At 55.9% G+C, this 24,709-nt stretch overlaps 8 protein-coding genes across 8 annotated transcripts; 5 read left to right on the top strand and 3 right to left on the bottom strand.

The window, feature by feature from the left end:
• Window positions 1–15: 15 nt before the first annotated feature.
• On the bottom strand, window positions 16–1,686 carry B0T15DRAFT_504680 (uncharacterized protein). Its single transcript, XM_062867506.1, has 5 exons — window positions 1,330–1,686; window positions 849–1,218; window positions 650–770; window positions 487–554; window positions 16–432 (listed from the first exon to the last, which is right to left on the bottom strand). Exons 1-5 carry the CDS (start codon window positions 1,534–1,536, stop codon window positions 92–94), a joined length of 1,107 nt encoding a protein of 368 aa, XP_062719241.1. The 5' UTR covers window positions 1,537–1,686; the 3' UTR covers window positions 16–91.
• Window positions 1,687–2,128: 442 nt separating this feature from the next.
• Window positions 2,129–4,522, top strand: B0T15DRAFT_540288 (amidase signature domain-containing protein). Its single transcript, XM_062869778.1, has 6 exons — window positions 2,129–2,909; window positions 2,991–3,107; window positions 3,199–3,570; window positions 3,637–3,763; window positions 3,846–3,968; window positions 4,060–4,522. The coding sequence occupies exons 1-6, from the start codon at window positions 2,514–2,516 to the stop codon at window positions 4,410–4,412; spliced, it is 1,488 nt and encodes a 495-aa protein (XP_062719240.1). The 5' UTR covers window positions 2,129–2,513; the 3' UTR covers window positions 4,413–4,522.
• A 305-nt stretch (window positions 4,523–4,827) lies between these two features.
• B0T15DRAFT_275723 (uncharacterized protein) lies at window positions 4,828–7,659 on the bottom strand. Its single transcript, XM_062863513.1, has 2 exons — window positions 6,434–7,659; window positions 4,828–6,375 (listed from the first exon to the last, which is right to left on the bottom strand). Exons 1-2 carry the CDS (start codon window positions 7,576–7,578, stop codon window positions 5,070–5,072), a joined length of 2,451 nt encoding a protein of 816 aa, XP_062719239.1. The 5' UTR covers window positions 7,579–7,659; the 3' UTR covers window positions 4,828–5,069.
• Window positions 7,660–10,981: 3,322 nt separating this feature from the next.
• Window positions 10,982–11,680, top strand: B0T15DRAFT_513635 (uncharacterized protein; the record flags this gene model as incomplete). The annotated part of the gene is made up of 1 exon (XM_062868058.1): window positions 10,982–11,680. The coding sequence occupies one exon, from the start codon at window positions 10,982–10,984 to the stop codon at window positions 11,678–11,680; it is 699 nt and encodes a 232-aa protein (XP_062719238.1).
• Window positions 11,681–13,911: 2,231 nt separating this feature from the next.
• B0T15DRAFT_275663 (BCS1 N terminal-domain-containing protein) lies at window positions 13,912–16,554 on the top strand. The gene is made up of 3 exons (XM_062863512.1): window positions 13,912–14,471; window positions 14,543–15,903; window positions 15,963–16,554. The coding sequence occupies exons 1-3, from the start codon at window positions 14,136–14,138 to the stop codon at window positions 16,489–16,491; spliced, it is 2,226 nt and encodes a 741-aa protein (XP_062719237.1). The 5' UTR covers window positions 13,912–14,135; the 3' UTR covers window positions 16,492–16,554.
• Window positions 16,555–18,050: 1,496 nt separating this feature from the next.
• On the top strand, window positions 18,051–19,762 carry B0T15DRAFT_402581 (hydroxymethylglutaryl-CoA synthase; the record flags this gene model as incomplete). Its single annotated transcript, XM_062865171.1, has 4 exons — window positions 18,051–18,110; window positions 18,197–18,299; window positions 18,475–19,568; window positions 19,625–19,762. 4 exons carry the CDS (start codon window positions 18,051–18,053, stop codon window positions 19,760–19,762), a joined length of 1,395 nt encoding a protein of 464 aa, XP_062719236.1.
• An 849-nt stretch (window positions 19,763–20,611) lies between these two features.
• On the top strand, window positions 20,612–23,543 carry B0T15DRAFT_560497 (uncharacterized protein; the record flags this gene model as incomplete). The annotated part of the gene is made up of 5 exons (XM_062870532.1): window positions 20,612–20,941; window positions 20,997–21,430; window positions 21,486–21,530; window positions 21,596–22,865; window positions 22,926–23,543. Exons 1-5 carry the CDS (start codon window positions 20,849–20,851, stop codon window positions 23,541–23,543), a joined length of 2,460 nt encoding a protein of 819 aa, XP_062719235.1. The 5' UTR covers window positions 20,612–20,848.
• Window positions 23,306–24,598, bottom strand: B0T15DRAFT_275510 (ESCRT-II complex subunit). The gene is made up of 2 exons (XM_062863511.1): window positions 23,894–24,598; window positions 23,306–23,810 (listed from the first exon to the last, which is right to left on the bottom strand). The coding sequence occupies exons 1-2, from the start codon at window positions 24,480–24,482 to the stop codon at window positions 23,698–23,700; spliced, it is 702 nt and encodes a 233-aa protein (XP_062719234.1). The 5' UTR covers window positions 24,483–24,598; the 3' UTR covers window positions 23,306–23,697.
• Window positions 24,599–24,709: the final 111 nt, after the last annotated feature.

The raw sequence follows: 24,709 nt of genomic DNA, 5'->3' as shown, positions 1-24,709 counted from the left end.
CGCTGAAACCACCGTGACGGCAGAAGCAGCTGGTCTTACCTCCAACTCGCCAGATAACTCAGAAAGTCGCTACCCCATAAAAGACTGTATTTTAATATGGTCTGTCCTCGCCCTTGTTGACCTTGTGCTGCGGGACATGGTTACCCACAGTGTTAGATATAATCTCATTACTCCTCGTTCCGGTACTGATTGTAAAACCGCTATCCCTGGCCGCATTCCCCGTTATGTCGCGGGAACTCTGAACACCCAGGCTGCCTTCCCCCGGTCGGACAACTTGGAGGTCCATCTCGAAGCCCGAGGCATCATCGCCCCTGCTCGGACAGGTCCTCTCCCTAATCGATTTGAATATTGAACGGTAGAACGGGATTGAAGCGGCGCTGATGATCACGGCGCATTCCGCGGCGGCCCAGATGAGGAGGTCTGCGGAGATATCTTATTGCAATCAGCTTAGGTCGATGCTTAGAAAGCCCGAAGGTTAAGGCTCACAGGTAAAGTCCGAATGAGGCGGAACCCGTCGAAGCATAATCGTCTTGACGACGCCGGTAGTGGCGGCACTGGTAACACACATCACATTCAATCAGATTAGTACGCAAGTACGTGATGCCCATGAAGCCAGAAAGGGAACACAGCTTCGGCTTTGATCACGCACAAGACACCGAGACTCATCGCGATGCCGACGCCAATCTTCTCGACCCATTTGATGCCTCTCATGGGCAAGAGCAAGAACCACGGGAAGATGGCCAGGACGAGATCCATCGCAGCGGACCAGGCTACTTCTTGATTAGCTAAAGAAAGAGTTCAAAAAGAGAAGCTAAGAACCAAGGCTGTAGACGGGGCACAGCACCTACCGCCGGCGAAAACGGAGTAAAAGATGTAGAACCGGGGCGGCAAGCAGCGACCATCCACAGCCGAGTTCCACAGCTTCTCGGCCGGTTGGCATTGGGCGAGCAGCAGGGCGGCACACGACCACATGACCAGATTGACCGTCGCGAGCACGCTCCAGAGCAGGATCCTGTGCCACCGCTCGTTGGCGAAACGGAAGAGCGTGACGACGAAGGAGGTCTTGCTGACTGCCACGGCGATGATGGCGAAGAACTCTCCGACGTAGAGCAGCCTCCCCGACGCGGTGAGCTCGTCAGGACCGAGCGTTTCGAGGTGTCGCCCGACGCCGTAGTTCGTCGACGCGATGGAGAGCGCGACATACGCAGCGAGAAATATCTGGTAGCACCAAATAAATCCATTAGGTCAGTCAATACTAGCATGCTCTAAGGGGTATAGGCAGTGACAGGTGAACGGAGGAGTCCCCCGTGTATCGATTGTATGTACTACCCATGAGCATACCAGGATGTAATCATCCCAGCCGATTATCTTTCCGTAGTGTTTCTTGCAGGACAGCCGCAGCGTCATGAAGGCGAGGGACATTGCCGCCAAACCCGACATAGAAGCCACGATTCTTGATGCATTGGACTCGGTGTTGTCCATAGGATGAAGGTGGGCAAAATAAGTGGCGAACTGGTCGACTCCTTCCCCGCTCATCAAGAAGGGGGGCGACCGGGTGCTGGGATGGCGAGGCAACGGAATCTGGCGGTTATTAAACTGAGCATTGGGGATGACGCGACCGCTATTTCAATAAGGTACTTTGAGCTGATAAAGGAAAGGCATGGGGAGTTAGAGAGCAATGGCAAGTGGAAGAGCCTATGGTAAAACCCATAAATAAACTGTGGTCTGATGATTCCGCTATGTATGACTCGGACTCTGCTCCACGCGTCATTGACGGTGGCGATTATTACGTCTGTGCTCCGATCTGAGTTCTCTCTCACAGCACCTGTCGCGAAGTTTGTTTGTTCAAGTATGGAGTTCCTATCTAAACAAGCTCATAATATGTTGTTGACTGACGCAGGAATGAGCAGAGGGCCGATGGATGGTAGAATTAGATATCAATGGACCTCGAATTCTTGAATCTTGATTTCAATCAAGCTTCAAGTTCTGATCTCTATACCGTAGGTTACTATGGTACAGATCGCAGTTGACAGGTCTTGCGTATATATAACAGCTTCCGGCAGTAGGTATTGAACATGACTACAATCAGGTTATGTACGTACTTAGGAGATACAATCTTCATTCTTCATATAGATCAAACCCCTTGCTGCGTAAGACAATCACCACGCGTACAAACTACTAGCTTAGTAGTGTATTAGTAGTTCACCCCAAGAAAGGCTCAGTGTGCTACTTCATTTGACACTCTGATAGAAACATTAACGACACACTTTCGCATTACAATTCCAGGCTGGTTAAGAGGTCGACAATACAGGAGGCACCAAGCAACAACCAAGTTATGGCTGTATGCATGCGTACGCGTCTCGAGTGCGGCCGGGGGGTGACATTGAGAACAGGCCGCCAACATTGCTGCCTATAGTTCTCATATAAATACAAACCTATTCACAGTATCTGGAACCAGTTCAATCAGATTGAAAACTGAACTCTACAATCCCCTCCTTTCCAGCCCTACAGCAATGCAGTTAGACGTCCTCACAAGCACCGCGGCGGATCTCAGGCATCTCCTAGAAGCCGGCAAAACCAGCAGTGTGCAGATCGTACTCGCACATCTCTCCCAGATCGAGCGACACGAGCACAAGCTGCACGCCTTCATCTCGGTCGCGCCCCGCGAGTTGCTGCTTGCGATCGCGGCAGACCGGGACGAGGAACGACGCCGGGGCCGCGCACGAGGCCCGCTGCACGGGATTCCGGTCGTGCTGAAGGACAGCTTCATTACCGCCGGCTCCGAGCTCGGCATAGGTACCACGGCGGGCTCGCGCGCGCTGGTGGGCGCCAGGGCGAGCGCCAACTCGGCCATCGCGCAGCGGCTGCTTGACCAAGGGATGATCATACTCGGCAAGACGAATATGACGGTGCGTAATCCTGCGACTGTGTGCCCACTAAGGGAAGAGGGACGAGAGATGACTTAAAGGAAAGACGATCTCTGCTCGCAGGAGTTTGCAGGTATGAAGATGGCCGGGATGACTCCCGGATGGTCCTCAGCCGGCGGCCAGACCGTGTCGCCGTATGTCGGACCCATCGCAGAAGACGAGACACTCCTAGGGCACACGGTGAGTGAGGCATCCTCAGCCAAGGAGTCAGGTTTTGGTCGTTTTACCAAAGAAGGATGGGCTATCTGCTCGTACTTACTGAGTCACTTAGAACCCAGGAGGCTCCTCTACCGGCTCCGCCGTTGCCGTTGCGGCGGGCTTCAGCCCTCTGGCAATGGGCACCGAGACCATCGGATCCATCGTCACACCTGCCGTCCGGGCGGGTCTCTATGCGCTCAAGCCGACGGTGGGCGTCCAAGATGTTGGCGGCTTATTCACCCTGACGGATTTCTTTGACAGTCCCGGGCCTATGGCGAAGTGCGCGGAGGATGTTTTGGTAATGGCCGAGATTCTGCTCGGCCGATCGTTCTCCCGCGCGGGACTGGGGACCTGGGAGGGCTTGGCAGTGGGCTTCCTGGACCCGGACGTGTGGAAGATGGCTGAGGAGACGTGTCGGCAGCATGAGGGTACTGCTGAGCAGATGGTGAGCCCTTTCTATGACTACTACTAGTAGTACTATGATTGGTGATATTGACTTTCCCTTTCCCAGAAGGCGGAGTACGAAGCTGTCGCATCGAAGCTTGAGGCACTCGGTTGTGCTGTCAAGTATCCCATTCACCTGGTCGATGCCAGCGAGCTAACAGTTGATGGCATGGATGCCATTATGCCCATTGCTTGTAAGCGTCTCTCCGCCACGGCGCCGACGGCAGCGGTAACTACCAGATAGATTTACTACAGAGAATGCTAACGAGTAGTAAGTCTGGGAATTCAAAAACATCTGCATTCCCCGATTCCTCAGCGCATTCGACCAAAGCCCTGTGCGAACACTAGCCGACATCGTGGCATTCAACGACGCCCATAAAGACAACTGCCTTCCATCACGTACGTCCTCCTGCCCCTCTCGCCTACAAGTCATCCATCCATCCATCGTAACTGGGGCCAGTCTAACTCTTCAGAAAAATCCTAATAAAAGCGTATACCAACCAAGACGACCTGATCAAAGCCCTCAACAACACAGAAGCTGCCGCGCACATTGAGGTTCTCAAACGAGGCCTCCGGGCGGCTGGCCGTCGCATTCTCGACCAAGCCTTTGACAACGAGGCGGTGGACGTCATCATCGCGCCGGGAGACTGTTCGCTCTGCATCCACGCCGCGGCAGCAGGTTATCCCATCGCTATCGCGCCGCTGGGGCAGCTGCGATACAACGGCCGACCCTTCGGTCTGTGCATGGTGGCCAAGGAAAACAACGAGGAGGTGCTTCTGCGGTTCATGGCCGCGTACGACTCGTCCGGCGTAGGGGGTCGGCGGCCAGTGCCAAGTCTGTAGGTACCTACTGACACAAGACCGACAGACAGGTACCTAATTCTCAGGAGATGGACGCAGAAAGGGAACTGTAGCAGTATCTTAGTAGTCCAATATTCGGCGCAATCACGCAACATCGGCAGTACTATGAACTTGGAGTATGGATGCATCAGAACTACAGCCCATGGCGTGTACATCCAAAGCCGGAACCCCCCTTTTTCCCTCGGAACGCCCAGAGAAACAGAGGCTAAGTAACCTGGTCACTATCATGCATTCCCAATCCGACTTGTCGTCAATTCATACAACGAACTGCTTGCCGCCATTGCCCAGCTATCATACGATTCGTTATCAGAATCGCCAAGGCCATTCCTCCCTTATTCACACGAGACAAATGACCATCCATGCCCATGACATGATATACGCGCAACATAGGTAGGCAGTAGGTACTAATAGCCTCCTCCATTGCTCCTGCGCCCAGGCCTATATCTGATCCCCCAAAACGCCACACCAAAAGTGCAAAGATCTCATGGATATAGTACCTCCCCTAACTCCGAAACAGCCCGAATAAGACGGGGTTGCAGCCGATACTCTTTTTTTTGATGCCGATACCCGAATCCGGAAACCCGAACCACTACCCACACATTCGAAAGGAAGACATAGCGAAGCCTCCAGAATGACATGCTACGTCAGATACCAGATGCATCCACACGGAGTGATATCCGGCACAGGTGCTCCGCCACCTCCTCTGGGAAGAACCATCCCCTGTAGCCTCTCCTCTTCAACGGCGAACGACGACGAGGACGAGGACCGCTTAGTGAGGTCCTTAGTCGACGGCAGCGGCCCCGGCATGAATGTATCTGTCTCAACCAGGTCAACGACCACGGGCCTCCCATCGTGATGACGCACGATCCTGGCCTCTTGGCCCGGACCCTGGATCTCCACCTGCGTGCACTGCGCCATGGGCGCGCCGGACGTCGACACACGGCGCTCCTCCAGCTTGACAACCTTGGGATACGGCGGTGGGGGGAGGGGCACGCTGTCGCCCGTGTCGATCGGGCCGAAGGGTCCTGGCGTCGTAGCGGTGAAGGACGAGGTCTCGGTGATCGTGGATGTCGTGAACGTCGTGGTGGATTCCGTTGACGACCACGACGACGTGGACTCTGGTGAGTGCCCCGCCCCTCGGATCCAGTTGTTCTTGTGTCCGCCGGATGGGAAGCCGGTGGCGAACACAGTGTCGATTCCTCCAGGTGCCGATTGTTCAGTTCCGCCGTCGGGAAATGGGTCGTCACCGTACGACCCTTCGCTAGAGGTTGGCGTCGGACTTGGGCCTGATGTCGTGGATGACGTGGTTGAGGATGATGTCGAAGGCGTCTCTGTGGAGGATGATGTCGCCAACGTCTCTGTCAGGTTGGGCCAGTTCGAGTAACTCGAGTTCTGCTGGGGGAAGATGAACAGCTCGAGATAGGTGTTTGGCCAGTTGCAAATCCAAGGCTTCTCGCCCGGCTGGGCAACCCCTTTGCGCTTGAAGTTGGATATCCCAGCGCTGATAGACGCAACGTGGCGAGCCTGCTGCTGAGAGCTGCCGGACGCATTGAGCAGCCCTTCTGGCAAAATGACGGTTTTGTTGTACGATAAGACCTTGAACCAGGCGGGCCCGCGGTGCTGTTCGAATTTGTCCTCCACCAACTCGAGGGCAACGGACTTCTGTATTAGCGGAGGCTGCTGCCCGTAGGCATACACGTTGTTCATCAATGTGAGTGAATGGTTGCAGTCCAGGGAGGCTAGATAGTCACGGTCGTGCTTGAGAACGGCCAACTGGAGGCCGGAGATGACCTGATTGCACTTCCAGGCTTGCGATAGAGTGGGATCCTGGAAGCACGTGCTCGACACGCGGTTTGTCATGAGCGGCATGCCGAAAGTTCCCGTAGGGAGGGGCTGGAGGTCCGGCGGTGGCGTAGGGATGGGCGAGACGTCAAATGTGGGTTCCCTGCTGGCGTCAGTAACCCTGGCGTGTACCGCGATGGACAAGGAACATCAACGCTTACCAATCTGGCTTCTTGCGCGGCGGTCTGTCATCCTTATCCAGAACGACGCCAATCACAACGCCTAATACTACGGTCATAATGAGCAGCATGGTCCCCGCCAGACACAAGGCCCAGTAGGGAACCACACGACAAGCCTTTCGAGTCATCCAGACTTGCCATTTCTTCAGTGGCTTTCTCTTCTCCGAGATCTCCCCAATATCCGTGTTAAGTCGCCGTACGCTATCGTCAGAGGCGAAGCTACGCGTCGAGTGCCGCGACCTCGGGGAGCCGAAATCCTCTGTCGATTCAAACTCCGGATTCCTGGTGGCCAATCCAATGCCTCCAGCCCCAGGGATAGTGAGAGCGGCGGATGCAGGTGCGGTGACGACGGCAGAAAGGGGCGTGGCCACTCCACGCACAACATCAGGGATGCCCTCCACCGCAGCGGCCTTGCGGAGGTATGCCTCGTCCGGGTACCTGGTGTATGGGGGTAGCTGTTCCGTATGACCATCGGGGCCAATGATGTCGGCAACATCTTCTCCCTCGGGTCCAATCCGTCGCTGGTACTGATCGGGGAGGCCGTGGAAGCCAAGCGGGATCGGCGGTGCCGGAGTCGCAGATGACTCGATACCGTCAGTTTGGGGGTAGAGGCTGTATGGATGGCTCGGGCCTCTCGGCCCGCTATACGATGAAACCGAGGCTGTTGTCGTTATTGTCGTTGTCGTGCTCAATGTTCGCGCGAGCCTCACATTCTGCGGATACATCTGGTAGGGATGCGATGGCGCGGACGGCCCTTGGTATGGGCTGTCGGAGGGGTGGTACACGGTCGACTCGGTCGAGTTTGTCGCTTGCCGCGTCAATCTTGTATGCTCCTGGCGCGACGACGAGTTCAGAACTAGCTGGAATTTGGGCGTACTCGGGCGTTGGGCGGCCCGCGACGTTGGCCCCGGGCTGTCCTCGCCAACGATGGTGGATGAGCCCGAGGCGAGGGAGGGTGTAGATGGTTCCGTCCCGTTCGTTGCATACGTTGGCCGAAACCCATCGGCGACCATGCCCCCGGCGGCGAGCTCATAGTCTTCATCCAGGGACCCCAGGGATATCCGTACCGAAGTCCTTGTCGACACCCTCTGCTCCAGGTCGCTAGGCTTATCGTTCGTCGGCGCCATGTCCGGACCACACGGAGTCTACCCCAATGACTGTTCCCCTCCAGAGAATAGGCCGTCGGGCCGCCAACTCTTCACTGTCGGCCAGCCGCTTCCTCCTCAATCATCGACGCCCTGTGCTACCCGTTCTCGCTCGTGAACAGGGGGACACTGTCTACGAGTGCTCTACCGGGAGTCGTCGCTCGTCCGCTCGTCCGCTCCGGAGAGTTCTAGTTCGGAATTTCGAGCGCGAATTTGGGAGGTGCAGGGGATACGGATACTTGGCAGGAAATTCGTGCTTCGGCTGAAATGGGCACGCATCAGCGCTGAACCTCCGCAGCGCATGCAAGAATCTCACTCCGGCCAAGGCACGGGAAACAGCCAGATGAGGTGCACGGAACCTTAATTGAGAGAGTCGCGGACATTCAGGGACAAGAGTCTCGATTGGTTTCGGACTCGGCAAGGGGGCTGCAGACTACGCTGTCATTGGCTGGAGCTGCTAAATAGTGGGTCTAGTTTTCGGCCCCATTGCCTAAGCGGAGCCATCCTGGGGCACTTGGCGCAGCGACCATGCGGCAACAAGGGATCAAAAAACATGGCGCTTGGTGGGGAGAGGGTGTCCAGTGCCGAGAGCTGCCATTCAACATCTTGGTCCGGAGGCACGTGGGAGGGTAGACCCAGACCCTACGAAGGTACGGAATACATACTACATAACTATATAGTAGTGTACCATAGCTGAACCGTATACCGAATGCTGTAGTCCACGCTCGTACGATTTCGTAACTGTCCTCTAATCGTGCTGCATTCGACAATCGGGGCCGTTCATCAAGCGCCGCTCAGAGGGCCCGCGAGGGGATTCGGTTCTGCGGCCAAGTTCTGTTGCGTAGTCTCAAGTGAGACCGAAGAGCTATGCACATCGCACGACTCGAAATACGCCCTCGTAGGTCGTCTCTTACAAATGCGTTAACTGTTAAGTTAGTACGGTATTTATCCTTCGATGTTGTACCATGTTGTAGTCTGGTAGTGGTGCGGTGAAAGAAAAGCAACGTCTCACTAGAGTAGGTGTCTGCTAATATACGACCGGCAATGCGGTAGTATTATCTTCCACCCATGGGATTTGCCGGTGATTTAAGTCTACCGCCCAGCATATTTGAGATATATAATGGAATCGGAGGACGAGCATGCTTAGGCCCACTATCGTACATACACTACACATGTAGAGAGCATTTGGTCTCCCACAAGCGATAGAATGCCGAGGAGTCAGTAGGTAGGGAAGTCGAGGACTATCGGAACACTGCTGTCTGTCGTAATGGCCAGCCTCTTGAACGTGACGGGAAACGGATTGTGCCGGACGAAGACCCCGACTGATCGAACCAAAGCTTCCCTGTGCATTGTAATCCTGGAGATATGACAACTCTGATCTAGCAGCTCGCTAGCACGCGCTTCAACCATGGTGAGCGAAATTCAAGATCGCGGGGTGCATGTTCGAATCACCAGCTCCAGTTGGTCTTTGGTCGTTGTGTGGACCTCCCTGCAGCTGATACTGACCTGAGCCTCCACAGCAGAGAATGCAGGCTACCTAGGTACGTGAAGTCGTAATCAACAGTACAGTGTACTGCCAGTGCTCTTGTGGTGGGGATACTTCATGTCTTTCTGAGCCTCGATATTCCGCTTCCATTCGAGCAGGAAACGAGTACACACGAGAGCGACCTCTACACAACTCCATTGTCGATTCACTGAACCAAGTGAGCGATTCTCAGGGACTATGTTTTCTGGGCGGAAGATACCGGTCATGCCCGCACTAGGTGTGCGCAATGACTAACTCAGGCTCCTCGGCAGTTGCATTCCAGTGTTTTATATAGTACTGTATTAACGTTGGACCCACTTTAAGGACAGCATGAGTTCAGGTTGGCTCAGTTGAAGATATTCGTATTTGTTGGTCATTCGATTTTCTAACCTCCTCATGGTAAAAATGGGTAATGTATCAGCACGGTCCCGCGTCTCTATTGGAACAGTAATGGTTCGGCATGCCGATGATGGGCAGAGAATTCGTTCCAAGCTCCTTAACTAAGCTCGCTCAGGTATGTACCGCAGCCCCACAATTTCCTCCGCGCGCTTCTCATCCCCGAGTCATCACGTTGCGTCGTACCGAAAGTGCCCAAAATGGTTGGACGCCAACCGTCATTCCGACCGACAGCCCCGTTGGCTTCTTCCTACCCACCATCATGAACCCTCGAATCCGTGATCCCCAGCCCAGATCTAGCAGTTCGGCTTAGTCTCGCAGCCTCACTTCAGAAACTCGCCTCCATCGCAGAAGACCTGCCGCCTTTCAACAGTCCAGGGCGAACCGTGGGGTGCCAAGTCCCTCTTACGTGAGGCTGAGGTTAACACCACTGGATTCAATAGACTGACTGTTGATTCGCCTCGTTTATTCCGTTGCTGAGAAGTGAATGTCTCCCCGGTTGTTCCGGGCCGAATCGCGCGACGTTTAAAGAGTGCTACTATGTCCCGCTGGGCCTTTAGCAGCTATCCTCACTGGCATCTCCGTATCTGGAAACCGTGTCCCTGCGCATCGAACTTCCTCATAGTGGCCGTGTACGGAATACACAAGACGGCTTCGGACGGGTACTGGCATCCTGACCGCCAAGTTGTGATGTAGTGAGCAGTCACTGCATCTTTCCGTGACCTGTGGGAGCTCCTCCGCATAGCAGGGCGGTGGCTTAGAGGTCGTGATTGCAGACGCACCATGCGGGAGAGAGGGGTCCTGCGAGACGGAAGACCAATCGAACTGTTGCCCGGTTTGTATGCCGGACAACCCACCCTCCGATCTGCTCGACCTGTGAGCTCTCTCAACAAATGAGGCTCTCTGGCTCTGGGACGAATCAAGCAAACAGGATCTGCACTCCAGCGTCAAGTTTGATGATAGTGTGATACCCGAGCCTTGCACGATTCTGCGCCGGAATAGGTACTCGTCGCCTATTTCAACAAGCCCTGGATTATTGGTGAAACCAGCTATGCATCCTGCAGCCTCGGGCGCACCGGTACGCCCGACTCGGCTGCACGCCGGTGAACCAAGAGCAGGATACGGCGCGTCTTCCCATCCACGCACTAACATGGCGAGCTCGCGCACGCTACCTACGTTTGCACTACTCATATTTACAGGGCGAGACCCCTCTTGACTCCGTCGATCTTCTCTCTCTCTCTACTCTTTCCAAACCTCTCTGGACTTGCCCGTGGTGTCGTCGCCCTGCAACTCCTCCTTCTCCCATTGGGGCCCAGATATTGTCCCTCGTCGGTGTGGGCCTAGCATTCTACTCCTAGTCCTTGCTTTCGCCGAGACAGCAAGGCTGTCGGCTCCACCAGGCGTCGGAGACTGGGCTCAGAGACCCATATTTAGACCTAGAGTCCTCAACTTCTTATTGCCATCATGTCAGTCCGCTCCGGTAGCTCGGGCTCCAGCTCACGGCGCTCTGGCTCGTACAAGGAGGTCAGGATCGACAGCTTTCCTCGCAAGGCGCTGGTCTGGTTCTCCTGCCGAGATCCTCGAAAGGCCAAGAGCGTCCGTCGCTACTACGACGATGATTTCGACACTCGGAGTACCGGCTCGAGCGGCTCCATGTTCTCATGGGCGAGCGGAACGAGCCAGGTATACCTGGTCGAAACGACGGCCCCGTACTGGTACTGGGAAGACGACTCGTCGGATTCGGTGTCGTATTCGTCCTCCAGCAGCAAACGGAGATCGTCAAAGAGAGGCCGGTCCTCGCGCACATCCTACCGCAGCAACCCTACCGGCACATGGGCGCGGCGCGCCACTGTCGAGGATGACGAGGATGACGACGACGACAGCAGCAGCGATGGAAGCGTGGATGATTACGGCGGCCAACCCGCCGCGCCCTTCCCGCACCCCGGGATGATGCCTCCTCCTCAGGGTCCCCCACCGGGCGCCTTCCAGCCCTACTACGGCATGCCGCCGTATTCGCATCACCCTACTCCAGGACCAAGTCCGCCACAAGGCTACCCCCCTCCTCCGCCGCCGCCGCCAGCGGCCGGTATGCCACCACCACCGCCGCCCGGAGGCCATTTTGTGCCCGGTCGCGGCGGTATTCAGGTGTTCGTGGATGGTTGAGAGATGATTTGCGCCTAGTGCAGTCTCATACATCGTCATTGTATGTACGGTACGGCTTATGGTCTGGCGTCTACGGTGTTTCAGCAGCTGGCGTTTCGATTTGGTTTTGTGTGGTTCCCGCATACCACAACCCCCTATCACACCCCCCCCAGGCTCGTCCGGACAAACAGGACGGATGATGATTGATTTTGGTGTGGATGCCAGGTTCTTCGGTTCCCAAAATACTCTCACTTTTTCCGATGAGCAGAAGACGTAACTAGCATAATGAGATATGACTTCTCTTTTGCTGCGCTCACACACGGGAAATGCAGATGCCGATGCCGACGATTCTGGCCTGCGATTGACCTAACCACTGTCTATCGGGTAGGTACGGATAGGCATAGCGTTGTGTCACCTTAAGGTAGGTATGGTTCGTTTCCCTGAGCAGCGCCGTCGGTCAACATGAGCGGTAAGTGGTGTGAGTAAATCCAATTGTGCCGACCCCTCCAACTGTGCCACATTTATACTGCACGGTTCGTCGGCGGATGCTCACATGCAGTGATCATGGCGCTTCCTAGCTTCCATTCCTTTCTCCGCGGCTAGGTGCTGAGTAACCGATAGAAGTCAGCATCCTATTTTGGTGTCTCTACTTCAAGATGGACCAAGCACACAATGCACGAATCCTGGCTTCGGTCCTAACCAACCCAAAAAGACTCCCCTAGGCTGCCAATTTTAGATGCCCGACGGTTTCCCAATATGCTGGCGCTCAAAAACAGAACAGTGACCATACATGAGGTGGTCAGGGTTTACCGGTTTGGTGCCAAATCAGCACCGCGACGCGCCACAGCAAAGGCAACTCAGCACACTGACCTGGTGTAAACGGACTGAGATGAGGCAGCCCTGCGATCGATCCGGGCCATGCCGGTTGATAGGTACATAGAAGGTTTCCGGAACAAGGCGGCCGGCCGGATATGATTCGTCAGTCGGTCCGCGGACGAACTGCTCCTCCGGGAGGGCGCCTCCGTTCGTTCCAGTCCACTATCGGGTCTTCCGGCGGCGGCTCCACAAGGCTGGCCGCTAAAGCCCCGCCTGCCGGATCGGGGTTATAGGGACGAGCGGCATCTGTCACTGAGGTAGACACATCCATGGATACACTAGTCTACCTAGGTACCTTAGTAGAGTGTGCGCTGTGTGGGCAGCAAACTACGCAGCTCATGGAGAATTTGAAGCCACCTAGAGATAGGGGTAATATTAAAAAGTCCTGTGCGCTGTCTAGAATCAAGGAAAGGTACCTTACGGTATCAATAGGGGCAGATCGATGGGCGAAGGAAGCAATGGACAGCAAGGTACTCCACATTTCAAGATCCCTCGCCTTCCATGCATACAGTACATACAGTACATGTCCGCTGCTCACCGCCTCATGGTCCGCGGTGTTCTGACCTATTGGCGCTTACCTGACATGCTGCGGTACATACATGCGCGGTGCAGATCGATTCATGTCCATGCACAGATGCTAAGCCGATGAGGCCTCTCTATTGGGCGTTTTGGTCGCGCGTGTGATACCTACCGTAGGCAGCTATCTCTGGCACGTCCACTTGAGCTTGAGTGCCTTTCCAATGGCCCGCAGTGGTGCCTAAGACCCGAAGAATCCATTCATTCCAATGACCGAGTTTTTATCTCTTGTAGATCCCATTCCACGCATGAGCAAACTCATCGCTTCGGCGAGGAGCGAAAGGAAAAGCTGTCTGTCCTCATTCCTACAATGAATGAAAGGGAAGGAATTCACAATCGTTGTTGACATAACCGGGTCCTTGTTGGCGTCCTAGAGACATCGGCCATGACACATGCGGGGTGAATTTAGGTTGTGGGGGAGGCGTCCTCAGCCCGTAACGAATCCTCACTCGCTGGAAATACGCCGCACAGAATTCGAGACTGGAAGATTTTAGCATGTGCTTGTGTGGCTCAGCCGGCCAGTGGCCGTTGTCATCTCCATTACTCGGAGGGAACCGCTTCCCCGGGTCGGCCATGGCCGTCTTTCGTAGGCTGGGCGACCTCTAGACGTGGCCATGCAACATCGGGTGCAATGCAGCCAAGGGCAAGAGGCGATGGGCTGTGTTCAGTCCCACAACCAACAAAGCCGCATGAGTCCTCGCGTCCTCGGATGCCTCCCCCGTAACCCCCATGTCTTGTTCCAAGGCAGCCTTGTGGAGATGGAAGATAAATGGCGACTTCGTAGGGCCGGAGAGGACGGCCTTCGTCTTCGGGTGGTGGATCATTCAGAATTGACTTGCAGCTCCTTTATTAACGCAGTCAGCATCCTGCCGTGGCAGCATCCACTGTCGACTAAACCATAAATATCAATAAATCACCTGCTCTCGAATTCCTCCGTTATCTCCAAGCTGTCGCTCCTTGGAGTTTCACCGACATCACTAGTACTACACGGCCGCACCCTCATCCACCTTTTGGCATCCTGACGATGGAGGCCGTTCCCCCTTTACCATCAGGAGAAACTGGGGAGGGACTCCCTACAGCCGCTCCTCAAAATGCGCTTCTTGAGTTTTTCTTCCCTGGCTTCGGAACATTCGCTTTGGCCGTCAACAAATATCTGCATATCGATCTGAATGTGTACATCCCCGTGGTCCTGCTCTTGAGCGCTCTCACCTTCGCATGGCGCTACTTCAGCGAGTACTTCTCAGGCCTGGTGGAATCGCATCTGATGTCTGTCGTCGACATCCGGCCAGACGATGAGATCTACAATATGCTCATGGCCTGGGTGGCTAACCAGCGCTTTTCCCAAGGGGCGCGCCGCTTCGTAAGTCCTGCCACTCCTTGCGGATTGCCCAGGCCGCCTCATAAAGAAGTTCCAGCTGACATTCTCCGCAGGTGGTGAACACCAATCTAAATTCCCGGTCGTGGTACTTATGGCGGTGGGATGATGATGAGGAGGCTGAGGAAGAAGAGCAGGCGGTTGACAGCCGGAAGAAGAAGGCTCTAGCTTACACCCCGACTTTCGGTAGCCACTGGTTCCTGTACAAGGGCCGCATCCTCATTTTTCGGCGGACGCAAAACACCCAGCAGTCGGCCTTCCTGACCGTGAGCGAGCGCGAGGAGATCAGCATCTCATGCTTTGGCCGGAATCCGTGGATCCTCAAGGAGCTTCTGCACCAAGCCCGAGAGGAATATATGAAGCGCGACGAGGCGAAGACGCTCATTTACCGGGGCACAACCAAGAGCGGAAGCAGTGAGCCTCAGTGGCAGCGCTGCATGGCGCGGACTTCGCGGCCCTTCTCTACCGTGATCCTGAACGAGAAGGTCAAGCAGGAGCTGATCGACGATGTGACCGACTACCTGAATCCGGCCACACGCCGGTGGTACTCGAACCGCGGCATCCCCTATCGTCGCGGTTACCTGCTCTACGGGCCCCCAGGTACGGGCAAGTCCTCGCTCAGTCTCGCGCTTGCGGGCTTCTTCAAGATGCGCATCTACATCGTCAGCCTCAGCTCCGTCACTGCCAACGAGGAGAACCTGGCCACGCTGTTTGCCGAGCTGCCGCGCCGCTGTGTCGTTCTGCTGGAGGACATCGACACAGCGGGCCTGACTCACACCCGGGAAGATGGAAACCAGGGCGGTGACAACGGCAATGACAACGACAACGAAACGAACAGCACGAACACCACGCGCAACTCCCGCCTGCCCCCAGGAGCCACCCCCAACCCGAACCCCAACAATAACAGCGGCCGTCTCTCGCTTTCGGGTCTCCTGAACATCCTCGACGGAGTCGCATCTCAAGAAGGCCGCGTGCTGATCATGACGACTAACCACATCGACAAGCTCGACAAGGCACTCATCCGTCCGGGACGAGTGGACATGATCGTCAAGTTCGACCGTGCCGACACCGAGATGATCGCCTCGCTGTTCAAAGCCATCTACGCGCCCCTCGAAGGGGACGACGCTCCCTCCCCATCCTCGGCTCCTCCCGCCTCCTCGTCACGGGCGCTTTTCCAGTTGGAGAACACACTCAAGACCGCCGTTCCAAACCTCACCCCCGAGCAGGAAAAGAAGAAGGAGGCCGAGGCGGCCGAAGCGACTCGAAAAAGGGAAGAGACTGTCGCCAAGGTGAATGTCTTAGCAGAGCAGTTCGCCGCGAAAATCCCGGCACACGAATTCTCGCCGGCTGAGATACAGGGGTTCTTGCTCAAGAATAAGAGGCATCCGGAGAAAGCTATTGAGGGCGCTGAGCAGTGGTACGTACTAGCCAACCTTTACTTACAGGGCCCTGAGTTGCTGACATTGTTTGATTTAGGGTCATCAACACGAGGAAGGAGAAGAAGGAGAGGGAACTAAAGGAGGCAGAGGAGAAGAGGAAGCAGGAAGAGGAGGAGAAGAAGAAGGAGGAGGAGGAAGAGAAGAAGAAGAAGGAAGAGGAGGAAAAAGACGAGAAGAAGGGAAAGAAGAACAAGAAGGGGAAGAAGGACTCGCGGAAGAGCAGGAAGTCGTCGTCCAAGAAGAAGAAGGCTGGCAGCGACAGCGAGGATGGCTCTGGGTCTTCGTCATCGTCCGACGATGCCGAGAGCGACTCCGAGTCTGAGAGGGAGAAGGAGAAGGAGAAGGAGACCAAGAAAAGGAGCAAGCCTGCAGCCGCCGCTGCTCTCACCCCTGCCGCTGACACCGCCGCCCCTGCAGAGCTGAAGCAGGCTGACGCGCCCGAAGCCAAGGCGGATCCTGTCGTCATCGTCCCTACCATCACGGTTGACACGGACAAGGCTAGGGAGGCCGCCCTGGGGGCGCAGAAGACGACGCCGGGAGTTGATTCGGGTTACGGCACCCCGTGATGGCTACCGGTTATCGGATCATGATTGCGTATGCAAGCAGGCGTTTGGTTTCGGGGCTGTGCGGATTTTTCGGGGCGGATCCTTTTGGGAATCGTTACATCAGAAGGCGTTAGGAAACGGGATGGTTAGATTGGACTGTACTTTGGCACCAGCTGTATTCCAGGACACGAGTAAACCGAGACAAAATCCAACTTGATAACAGCGTCTCCCATGCATCTACGCGCGAGGACATCGGACCTGCTGGTGAACTGACTTCTTGAATTCCCGCCCGCTGAGCCCGCCGGCTGACCTGAGATCGGGATCTTCATCGTGATTCGGCAACTGAGTCTCACAAGCCAAAGCTCCGGTTCCAGTTCGCCGCCGCTGCTCAGCCACGCAGACGCGGTCGCACTTCCACACGGCGGGAGCCGTTATCCCCGTTCCTGCAGCATCGCGACCCGTCGACGAATGGAATTGCGGAACCGAGTATTTTCGGTGGGGGCGGTTGAGCCCCGCTGACCTGGACCCTAGGGTACGTATGTAGATGTAAGTAACATCGAAACTGGAACCTAAAGGGTTCCCGGCCACCACGCATTTGTACGGAATTCACAGTCCCTCAAAAAGACGATATCGAAGCCGGGATCACGTACATACGATAATGAGTGCATTAGAAACTTGGGCATAGGCTGAGGTGCTTTAAGTAGCGCCGGTAGAGTTGTGGCATTACCTTACCTACCAGGTACCTAAGGAATGCAGTCATGTCAGAAATGGAAGGGGACAGTGCGAATAGCTGAACACTGTCGGATTGCCCAACAAATTCTCTGCAACGCCTAACCAGACTATTCAACGGCACGCCTGATGCAGTGAGACTGACACCTGCCTGGATCTTTGGTAGAGTGTGTCTGCAACTCAGGTATCAATATCCTATACAGGTCGGACCCTGGTCGGTTCCAGTTTGCTCATCACCGAAAGCACAATCGGGACGGACCACTGGAGGCAAGAGACGTGGGCGGGCCTGGATCCTGTGGCCGGACAGCAACCATTGGAACCCTGAACTGGGCTGATCGACTTACACTTCTTTTGCTCCTTTTCCTTCGCCACCGTCTGCCCTTTATTCTCGCGTCTGGGCCCCAGCAGCCCACATACGTTAGTATTGTCTGTTCCGTCCTCAACTATTGTTTCCTCAAAGGTGTGTGTGGCTCCAAAATTCCCCTATTTGAGGCTCCCCCCTCGCTATGCTTGTCAGATTGTCTCGTCTATTCGAGCTCCCATCCCCGCTTCGACAAAGACACTGACGGCCCACGTAGCACAGGTATGTATGGTCAGTTCTGCCACTTCACACTTCCATCACAAAATGCCACACATCTGCATGCCAAAAAACCGGGGCTTGGGACTGTCGAGCCCACCAAGGATGGGGTAAACGGCGGTGAATGGGGCTATTTAAAATAAACATGGGAAGAGGCGCTAATAACTTATCTACCCCTCCAAAAGCAGAGAGACCCGCCTCCTTTTCCTTCAACAACCGTCTTTCTCTACCACACCTCTAAGCCTTCCTCACCCACGCCAATTACTCGCCTGCCATGGCCTCCCGTCCGCAGAACATCGGCATCAAGGCCATCGAGATCTACATCCCCAGCCAGGTACGTTTTCTGCGCGACCTCTTGGCGCCCGCGCACACGCCGCGGCGCGTCCCGCCGACATCGCTGACGGTAGCTGGCAACCGCAGTATGTGGAGCAATCCGAGCTCGAGAAATTCGATGGCGTCAGTACAGGCAAATACACGATCGGGCTTGGGCAAACAAAGATGAGCTTCTGCGACGATCGCGAAGGTCAGTAAATACTCTCTGGTGCAATTTCTCTCCTTTTTGCGCCTGGTCGTCAACCACTCGGCACCCCCCGGTCCCTGTTGGTGGTCGGCGGGTCCATTGGTAGCCAGTCGTGTGCTTCGCGTCCTGCTTGGGTTCAGGGGCTGATTTGGAGGCGGGGTGCGCCCCGCCATTTTAGACATCTACTCGTTCAGCTTGACTGTCTTGTCCAAGCTCCTCAAGAACTATGACATCGACACGAACTCGATCGGCCGCCTCGAGGTCGGCACCGAGACCATTCTCGACAAGTCCAAATCTGTCAAGTCGGTGTTGATGCCGCTTTTCGGCGAGAATACGAACATTGAGGGTGTCGACACTGTGAATGCGTGCTACGGTGGCACCAACGCCGTCTTCAACGCGGTCAACTGGATCGAGTCTTCGGCCTGGGATGGCCGCGATGCTATCGTCGTCACCGGTGATATTGCCCTCTACGCTAAGGGCAATGCACGGCCCACGGGCGGTGCCGGTGCCGTTGCCATGCTCATTGGCCCCGATGCGCCCATCGTTTTCGAGCCCGGTCTCCGCGGCACCTTCATGCAGCACGCCTACGACTTCTACAAGCCCGACTTGACGAGCGAGTACCCCTACGTCGATGGCCATTTCTCGCTTACATGCTACACTAAGGCCCTCGATGCTGCCTACCGTGCGTACTGCAAGCGTGAGGCGAAATTCACCAACGGCACCAACAGCACCAACGGCCATGCGAACGGCAATGGCGCTGCCGAGGCTGCTCTTCCCAAAACCCCTCTGGACCGCTTCGACTATCTCTCCTTCCACTCGCCGAACTGCAAGCTCGTGGCCAAGGCGTACGGGCGGCTTCTGTACCATGACTATCTTGCCGACCCCGAGAGCAAGGCCTTCGCCGAGGTCCCGCCTGAGCTGCGTGACATGGAATACCAGAAGTCACTGACCGACAAGGCGGTCGAGAAGACCTTCATGGCGCTTACAAAGAAGCGCTTCCAGGAGCGCGTCTACCCCGGCATCCAAGTGGCGACGAATGTTGGCAACATGTACTGCGCGAGTCTCTGGGGCGGCCTGGCTGGCTTGATCAGCTATGTCGATGACGCAACCCTCCAGGGCAAGAGGATAGCCATGTTCAGCTACGGCTCCGGTCTGGCCGCTAGCTTCTTCTCCCTCCGGATCAACGGGAGCACCGAGAAGATCCGCCAGGTCTTGAACATCCAGGGCAGGCTTGACGCCCGCCGGGCGGTGCCCCCGGAGACGTACGATGCTGTAAGTTGTAATGAGAATGCGAAGGCGTCGAGTTGCTCGCTAACGAGTGTCACCAGATGTGCGACCTCCGCAAGAAGGCCCACCTTCAGAAGGGCTACACCCCTGAGGGCGAGGTCTCGACCATTGCCCCTGGAACGTACTACCTCACCAAGGTCGACGATATGTTCAAGCGAGAATACGCAATCAAGGAGTAAGCGAAGACCGTTACGTGCCCGGGCGAACGTCACCTGCACGCCGCGGGATCTTGCACTGCCGTCCTGCTCCTTCCACCTCTCTTGGTTCTGGGGAGTAATAGAACCGGATGCTTGCATTTCTCGGCATTCTCAAGACTTGAACTGATTCGACTGGCGCAATGATACACAAGGAGGCTGCCTGCTTTTAGCGGTGGAGTGTCCTAAATGTGGGAGTCCGAATGGGAGCGGTGCAAAAACAGAGAGGAACTAGAGGTGGGAATACCGTTTTCCGCATACATAATGACTTGGGGATCAATTGTTGCGGCCGCTTCCCGCTTGTTCACCTAGACTTTGCTGTATATAGGTGTTGGGATGCGGCCACTCCGTATTCTGGGGGGTTTGCTGCCGCGTGGCCATAGAGTATACACAGTATAATTCTCGTTACACTTCACTGATATGCTCCCCTTCTGTTGCGATAACATGTGTCAACTTGGGTGTAGGCTCCTCCCTACTCGAGCCCCCAAGGAGGTTAGGAGGACGGGGTTGTGACTCTTCTGAATCGGTGATCTCTCTGCAGTCACTCGTGGCCAGTCACGGTCGGTTACGCACATAGTTAGTCTCTGCTGTATCAAGGTACATCATCTCCTCAATGGCGCTCTGGCATGGATAGCTGAATTAGATACCGTTTGCTTCTTATTAGTAATGATTCGTCAATTCCTTCTATGTTGTTGCATGACTCTTGAGCTGAGACCTCCCGAAGAGCTCAACCATGCTCGAGGCTCCACACCCGCGTACCCACTTAATGGGCTTGGTCATGTGCGTCGCGGTTGCCTCGCGTCGGCCGCTCACTCCCTCACTGACGTTTTCTGAGGCGTGACTCCTAGGCATAACATCCACACCAGCCTCTCCGAAATCTGTCCATTGCAGGCTCGGTTCTGAGCTCTTGGCTTTACCCGTCTGTCCAAGATTCCATCAGCCTTCCCACCTGACTTTTTAGAGGTTTCCGGTGGACATCAAGCTTCAAGCCGCTGTGTTCCGCCCCCAACTTTCTCTGCTGGATGTAGACGCGTGGATTGATCGCGCGTCGCAGTGCTCTCCGCGCCCACAATGGCATACCAACCAGAGAAGGCGGGCGTGCTCGAGTCATGCCAGATCGCCTTCGTTCAGAGCAAATCATTATCAAGCAGTATGATCACACAGGTATGGACTTTAGCCAAGTAATCGAGACGACTAAGGTTCGCTAACAAGCAAGCAGCTCTCCGAGGTGGTGAGAGAGCATGGCGCCGAGGTTCTGGAGCCGGACCGCGATGGCAAGATTCGAATCCCACAAGTTACCCACATTGTGTCCAATACGATCGACTTCGAGCAGTTCGCCGACTCGCAAGCTATGCTAATCCCGGTTGTCCGGACTGACTGGATCAAGGCGACCATTGCCCGCAACAAGCTCGCCCAGGTCCGCCCGTACTCGCCCGACCCCAGACTCATCTTCTCCGATGTCGTCCTGACCTGCGCCGACATCCCTAACACGGACAAGGAGGCGATTACGGGCGCGATCTTGGCTCTTGGTGGGATGCAGTCCAAGGAGCTGACGCGGCTAACCACACACATTTGCGCCTTGTCTATGGACCATCCTAAGTGCATCGAGGCGAAGAACAAAAAACTGAAATGCAAGATCGTTCTTCCTCACTGGTAAGGAGATGCCGCAGGCTTGCGTACTCTCTGGGTTGCGGCTCACTTGTGTTAGGTTCGACGACTGCTTTCGGCTGGGAAAGAGGATCGACGAAGGCCCGTACCTCCTGCCCAACCCCGACATCATCACTAAGGCACCGGAAGAGGCAGTCCAAGTCCCCCCAGTCAGCAACTGGAGAGCGCGATATCGACCATGCCGAGCGGGCCGTATGAGACAGGGCGCGGCGAGAAACTGGTCGTTTTCGCACAAAAGAAGGTCATGCTCTCTTGGGACATTCCTATCAATCCCATGTTGCGCAAAACGATCACGGACAAGATTACAAGAGGGGATGGAGAGGTTGTTGAAGAGGTTGAGGCCTGCGATATGTTCATCTGCCAGTACCGCGAGGGCAATCAGTACGTCCGCGCGGCGCAGCTAGGGAAAGATGTGGGCAACCTGGCGTGGCTGTACCACTTGATGGTGTACAACGAGTGGACATCTCCCTTGAGGAGATTGCTACACTATCCGGTGCCGCGGAACGGGATCCCTGGGTTCCAGGATATGCGGATCACGCTTTCGAACTATGGAGGTGAAGCACGGATTTATCTGGAGAATCTCATCACGGCGGCGGGTGCCACATACACCAAGACGATGAAAGCCGAAAACACCCATCTCATCACGGCTCGCATGCATAGTGAGAAGTGCGAGGCGGCGAAGGAATGGAATATTGAGATTGTTAACCATCTATGGATCGAAGAGAGTTACGCAGCCTGCCAGGTCCTGCCTCTCAACAACCCGAGATACAGGCACTTCCCGCCGCGGACGAATCTCGGAGAGGTCATTGGCCAGACGTTCTTGGACGAGCCCAAGCTGAGGGAGATGTTCTATCCTGGTGGAGAGGAGTTGATGGATGAGGCAGCCAAGAGAAAGAAGGTGATCAACGAACGCGCCCAGAAAAACGCCCTTGACGTGGGGCTGGATCGGGATTTCAGTGTCATGGAGGACTCCAGTCCTGTACCTGCAAAGTCGGCAAGGAAACCGCGAGCCGCCCCGGCGATGGGGAACTTCAGCACACCGGCAAAGAGCCGCCATGTCCGCTCGGGGAAGGAGAACGATACCCCGTCCGTCATATCCAGTGCCAGCCGGAGCGCCAAGGCACAAGCGCTTTCGAAGCTCCAGGACCTGGCACCGGATATCGCTCTGTACGAGAAGGAGAAGAAGCGAACCGCGAAAGACGGGATTTGGGGCGGAAAGCGTGCGGCGGACCAGCTCGACAAAGAGCGCGCGGAGAGGAGTTCGAGCCCGGCGAGCAGGGCAGCTGATGATGCTGACGATCAGGAAAACAAGCGGCCGGCCAAGAGGGCAAAGGCGTCCCTACCGGAGATCGACATGCGCATCTGCTTGACGGGATACAAGAGATGGGTCGGGAATAGGGCTTCAGAGGAAGCTGACCGGGTAAGCAACCTTGTCCTCTTCATTTCTGCCCGTGCAGCTAGCCGCTAACCTCAGTCCCAGAAAAAACTCCGCTCGTTGGGCATCCAGATCGTGCCGGAGAATGCGCCGTGCAACTACCTTGCCGCTCCAGGGATGGTCCGAACCATGAAATTTCTCAGGTGTCTGGCGAAAGGGCCCGATGTGATCGACTCTTCCTTCATCACCGCTTGCATCGAGACAGGCAAGCGGCCCAACATTGAAGATCATCGGCTCGTCGACAAGGCGAACGAGAAGAAGTTCGGCGTGACGATGGAGACGGCGGTCAGCCGAGCGCGAGCCAACCGCGGCCGGCTACTATGGGGCGTGCCCATATACTGTACCGCGGACATACCCAATGGCGTTGACGCCTACAAAGCTATTGCCGAGGCGAACGGGGCCATTTTCAAGGTCTACCGCGCCCGGAGCGGGACCACCATTAAGCCGACGACCGAGGAGGAGGATAACGGTGCCGATCCAGATCCGGTATACCTACTAACCGGGCTAACGCCGGCCGAGAGGCAGCTGTGGCCCAAGTTCGAGGAGATGGCGCGCAAGGGGCACATGGAGCCGAGGATTGTGATGTCAGATTGGCTGTTGGATGTTGCCATGCGGCAGGAGCTGAAGTTTGACCCCAAGTATTTAGTGAGCAATCGCGTGTGAGGAGTGGGCGGTTGTGAGAGGCAATTGTATTGTATATACAGCCAGGCGTTGGGGTAGGACGTTTGGCACCTTTGGAGGTCTTCTTTGTAGGTTTGTAAGGTTGTGAACCGTCGGATAGGAACCGCTGGCATAGCGAGAACCAGCGAAACATATCTCAGAAGAACTTGACACCTTGTGAATCCTCTTGGCCAAACACCTGCGCCTTGCCCCGCTTGACGAGCACATTAAGCGCTTTCAGCAGCAGTTGCTGATCCAAGCCATGGAACTCTAGGTTTCCGGTCAGTTATTGGCACACTCTCCAACTCCCCTTACCCCTGCGAAGGAGATATCACGGGCAGCCAGGGACTTACCAGTACCCCTCGTCCCATCCCCCTCAACGAGCTCATACAGCGTCAACACACTGCCCTTCTGCCCCGTCGAGTCCACCCACCCTTCCACCAGCGACGCCCACTCCTCGGGCGTCCGCCAGTAGATCCAGACAATGTCGCCCCCACCCCCTTCTGCACCACCAGCACCACCGATAGCAGCACTACTACTACTACCGCTATTCCCGTCGCCGGTCACGTACTCGGCGCGACCGTCGTTGCGCAGGAAGTCGATCACCTCCCGGATGTCGGCCAGGCTCAGCCGCCGGTCGATGCGCTGGTTATAGAACAGCTCGGTGGTGTCGAGCTCCCCCCCGCCTGGCTGGTTTGGTGTACCACCGCTGCCTGTAGTACTAGTACCCCCCTGGTTGGTGGTGGTGGAGGTGCCGCTGCTGCCGGAGAGCGAGAGCTTGAAGATGCGGTGGTGGCGGCAGTAGGCGAGGACCAGGGACGACCACTTCACCAGCTGAGCGTGGTGGGTTGTCAGGTTGGTCTGGCGGGTGAAGAAGGGTGGGAAGGAGTATTCGGGTGGGAAGGGGAATGAGGACTGCGAATGTGTTGACGGGGTGGTCATTCTTTATCCAAGTTGATTCTCGCTGAGAAGGTGAGGGGTGGGGTGATGATGGTTTTTATAGGCGAGGTTAAGGTAAGTTGTCTTGAACGTGTAATTTCAGCAGGGTCCTGGATGATAAGTTGAGTGGGTCGGAACTTGGAAGGTGCCGCGAGTCGAAGAGTTGAAGGCTGGGGGGGGGGGGGTTCCCAACCGGCGTGAGTTCCACTTTTCTCAATGACGGCGGAGGA

Source organism: Chaetomium strumarium (assembly GCF_033439665.1).
Source record: "Chaetomium strumarium strain CBS 333.67 chromosome Unknown B0T15scaffold_6, whole genome shotgun sequence".
NCBI classification, from domain to species: Eukaryota; Fungi; Ascomycota; class Sordariomycetes; order Sordariales; family Chaetomiaceae; genus Chaetomium; species Chaetomium strumarium.
The sequence above is the reverse complement of the archived record's forward strand: the minus strand, read 5'-3'. Positions and strand labels throughout refer to the sequence as shown.

What these genes read in the sequence shown, in the direction of transcription:
- B0T15DRAFT_504680 (XM_062867506.1), bottom strand. Translation starts at nt 1,536, where the DNA reads ATGAGCGGGGAAGGAGTCGACCAGTTCGCCACTTATTTTGCCCACCTT. An exon ending in GCGATGAGTCTCGGTGTCTT is followed by an intron (nt 555 to 649) that starts GTGCGTGATCAA and finishes GTGTGTTACCAG; the next exon opens with TGCCGCCACTACCGGCGTCG. An exon ending in GCCTCATTCGGACTTTACCT is followed by an intron (nt 433 to 486) that starts GTGAGCCTTAAC and finishes GATTGCAATAAG; the next exon opens with ATATCTCCGCAGACCTCCTC.
- B0T15DRAFT_540288 (XM_062869778.1), top strand. Translation starts at nt 2,514, where the DNA reads ATGCAGTTAGACGTCCTCACAAGCACCGCGGCGGATCTCAGGCATCTC. An exon ending in TCGGCAAGACGAATATGACG is followed by an intron (nt 2,910 to 2,990) that starts GTGCGTAATCCT and finishes CTCTGCTCGCAG; the next exon opens with GAGTTTGCAGGTATGAAGAT. An exon ending in TGCCATTATGCCCATTGCTT is followed by an intron (nt 3,764 to 3,845) that starts GTAAGCGTCTCT and finishes ACGAGTAGTAAG; the next exon opens with TCTGGGAATTCAAAAACATC.
- B0T15DRAFT_275723 (XM_062863513.1), bottom strand. Translation starts at nt 7,578, where the DNA reads ATGGCGCCGACGAACGATAAGCCTAGCGACCTGGAGCAGAGGGTGTCG. An exon ending in CCGCGCAAGAAGCCAGATTG is followed by an intron (nt 6,376 to 6,433) that starts GTAAGCGTTGAT and finishes TGACGCCAGCAG; the next exon opens with GGAACCCACATTTGACGTCT.
- B0T15DRAFT_275663 (XM_062863512.1), top strand. Translation starts at nt 14,136, where the DNA reads ATGGAGGCCGTTCCCCCTTTACCATCAGGAGAAACTGGGGAGGGACTC. An exon ending in CCCAAGGGGCGCGCCGCTTC is followed by an intron (nt 14,472 to 14,542) that starts GTAAGTCCTGCC and finishes CATTCTCCGCAG; the next exon opens with GTGGTGAACACCAATCTAAA. An exon ending in ATTGAGGGCGCTGAGCAGTG is followed by an intron (nt 15,904 to 15,962) that starts GTACGTACTAGC and finishes TGTTTGATTTAG; the next exon opens with GGTCATCAACACGAGGAAGG.
- B0T15DRAFT_275510 (XM_062863511.1), bottom strand. Translation starts at nt 24,482, where the DNA reads ATGACCACCCCGTCAACACATTCGCAGTCCTCATTCCCCTTCCCACCC. An exon ending in GGATGGGACGAGGGGTACTG is followed by an intron (nt 23,811 to 23,893) that starts GTAAGTCCCTGG and finishes CCGGAAACCTAG; the next exon opens with AGTTCCATGGCTTGGATCAG.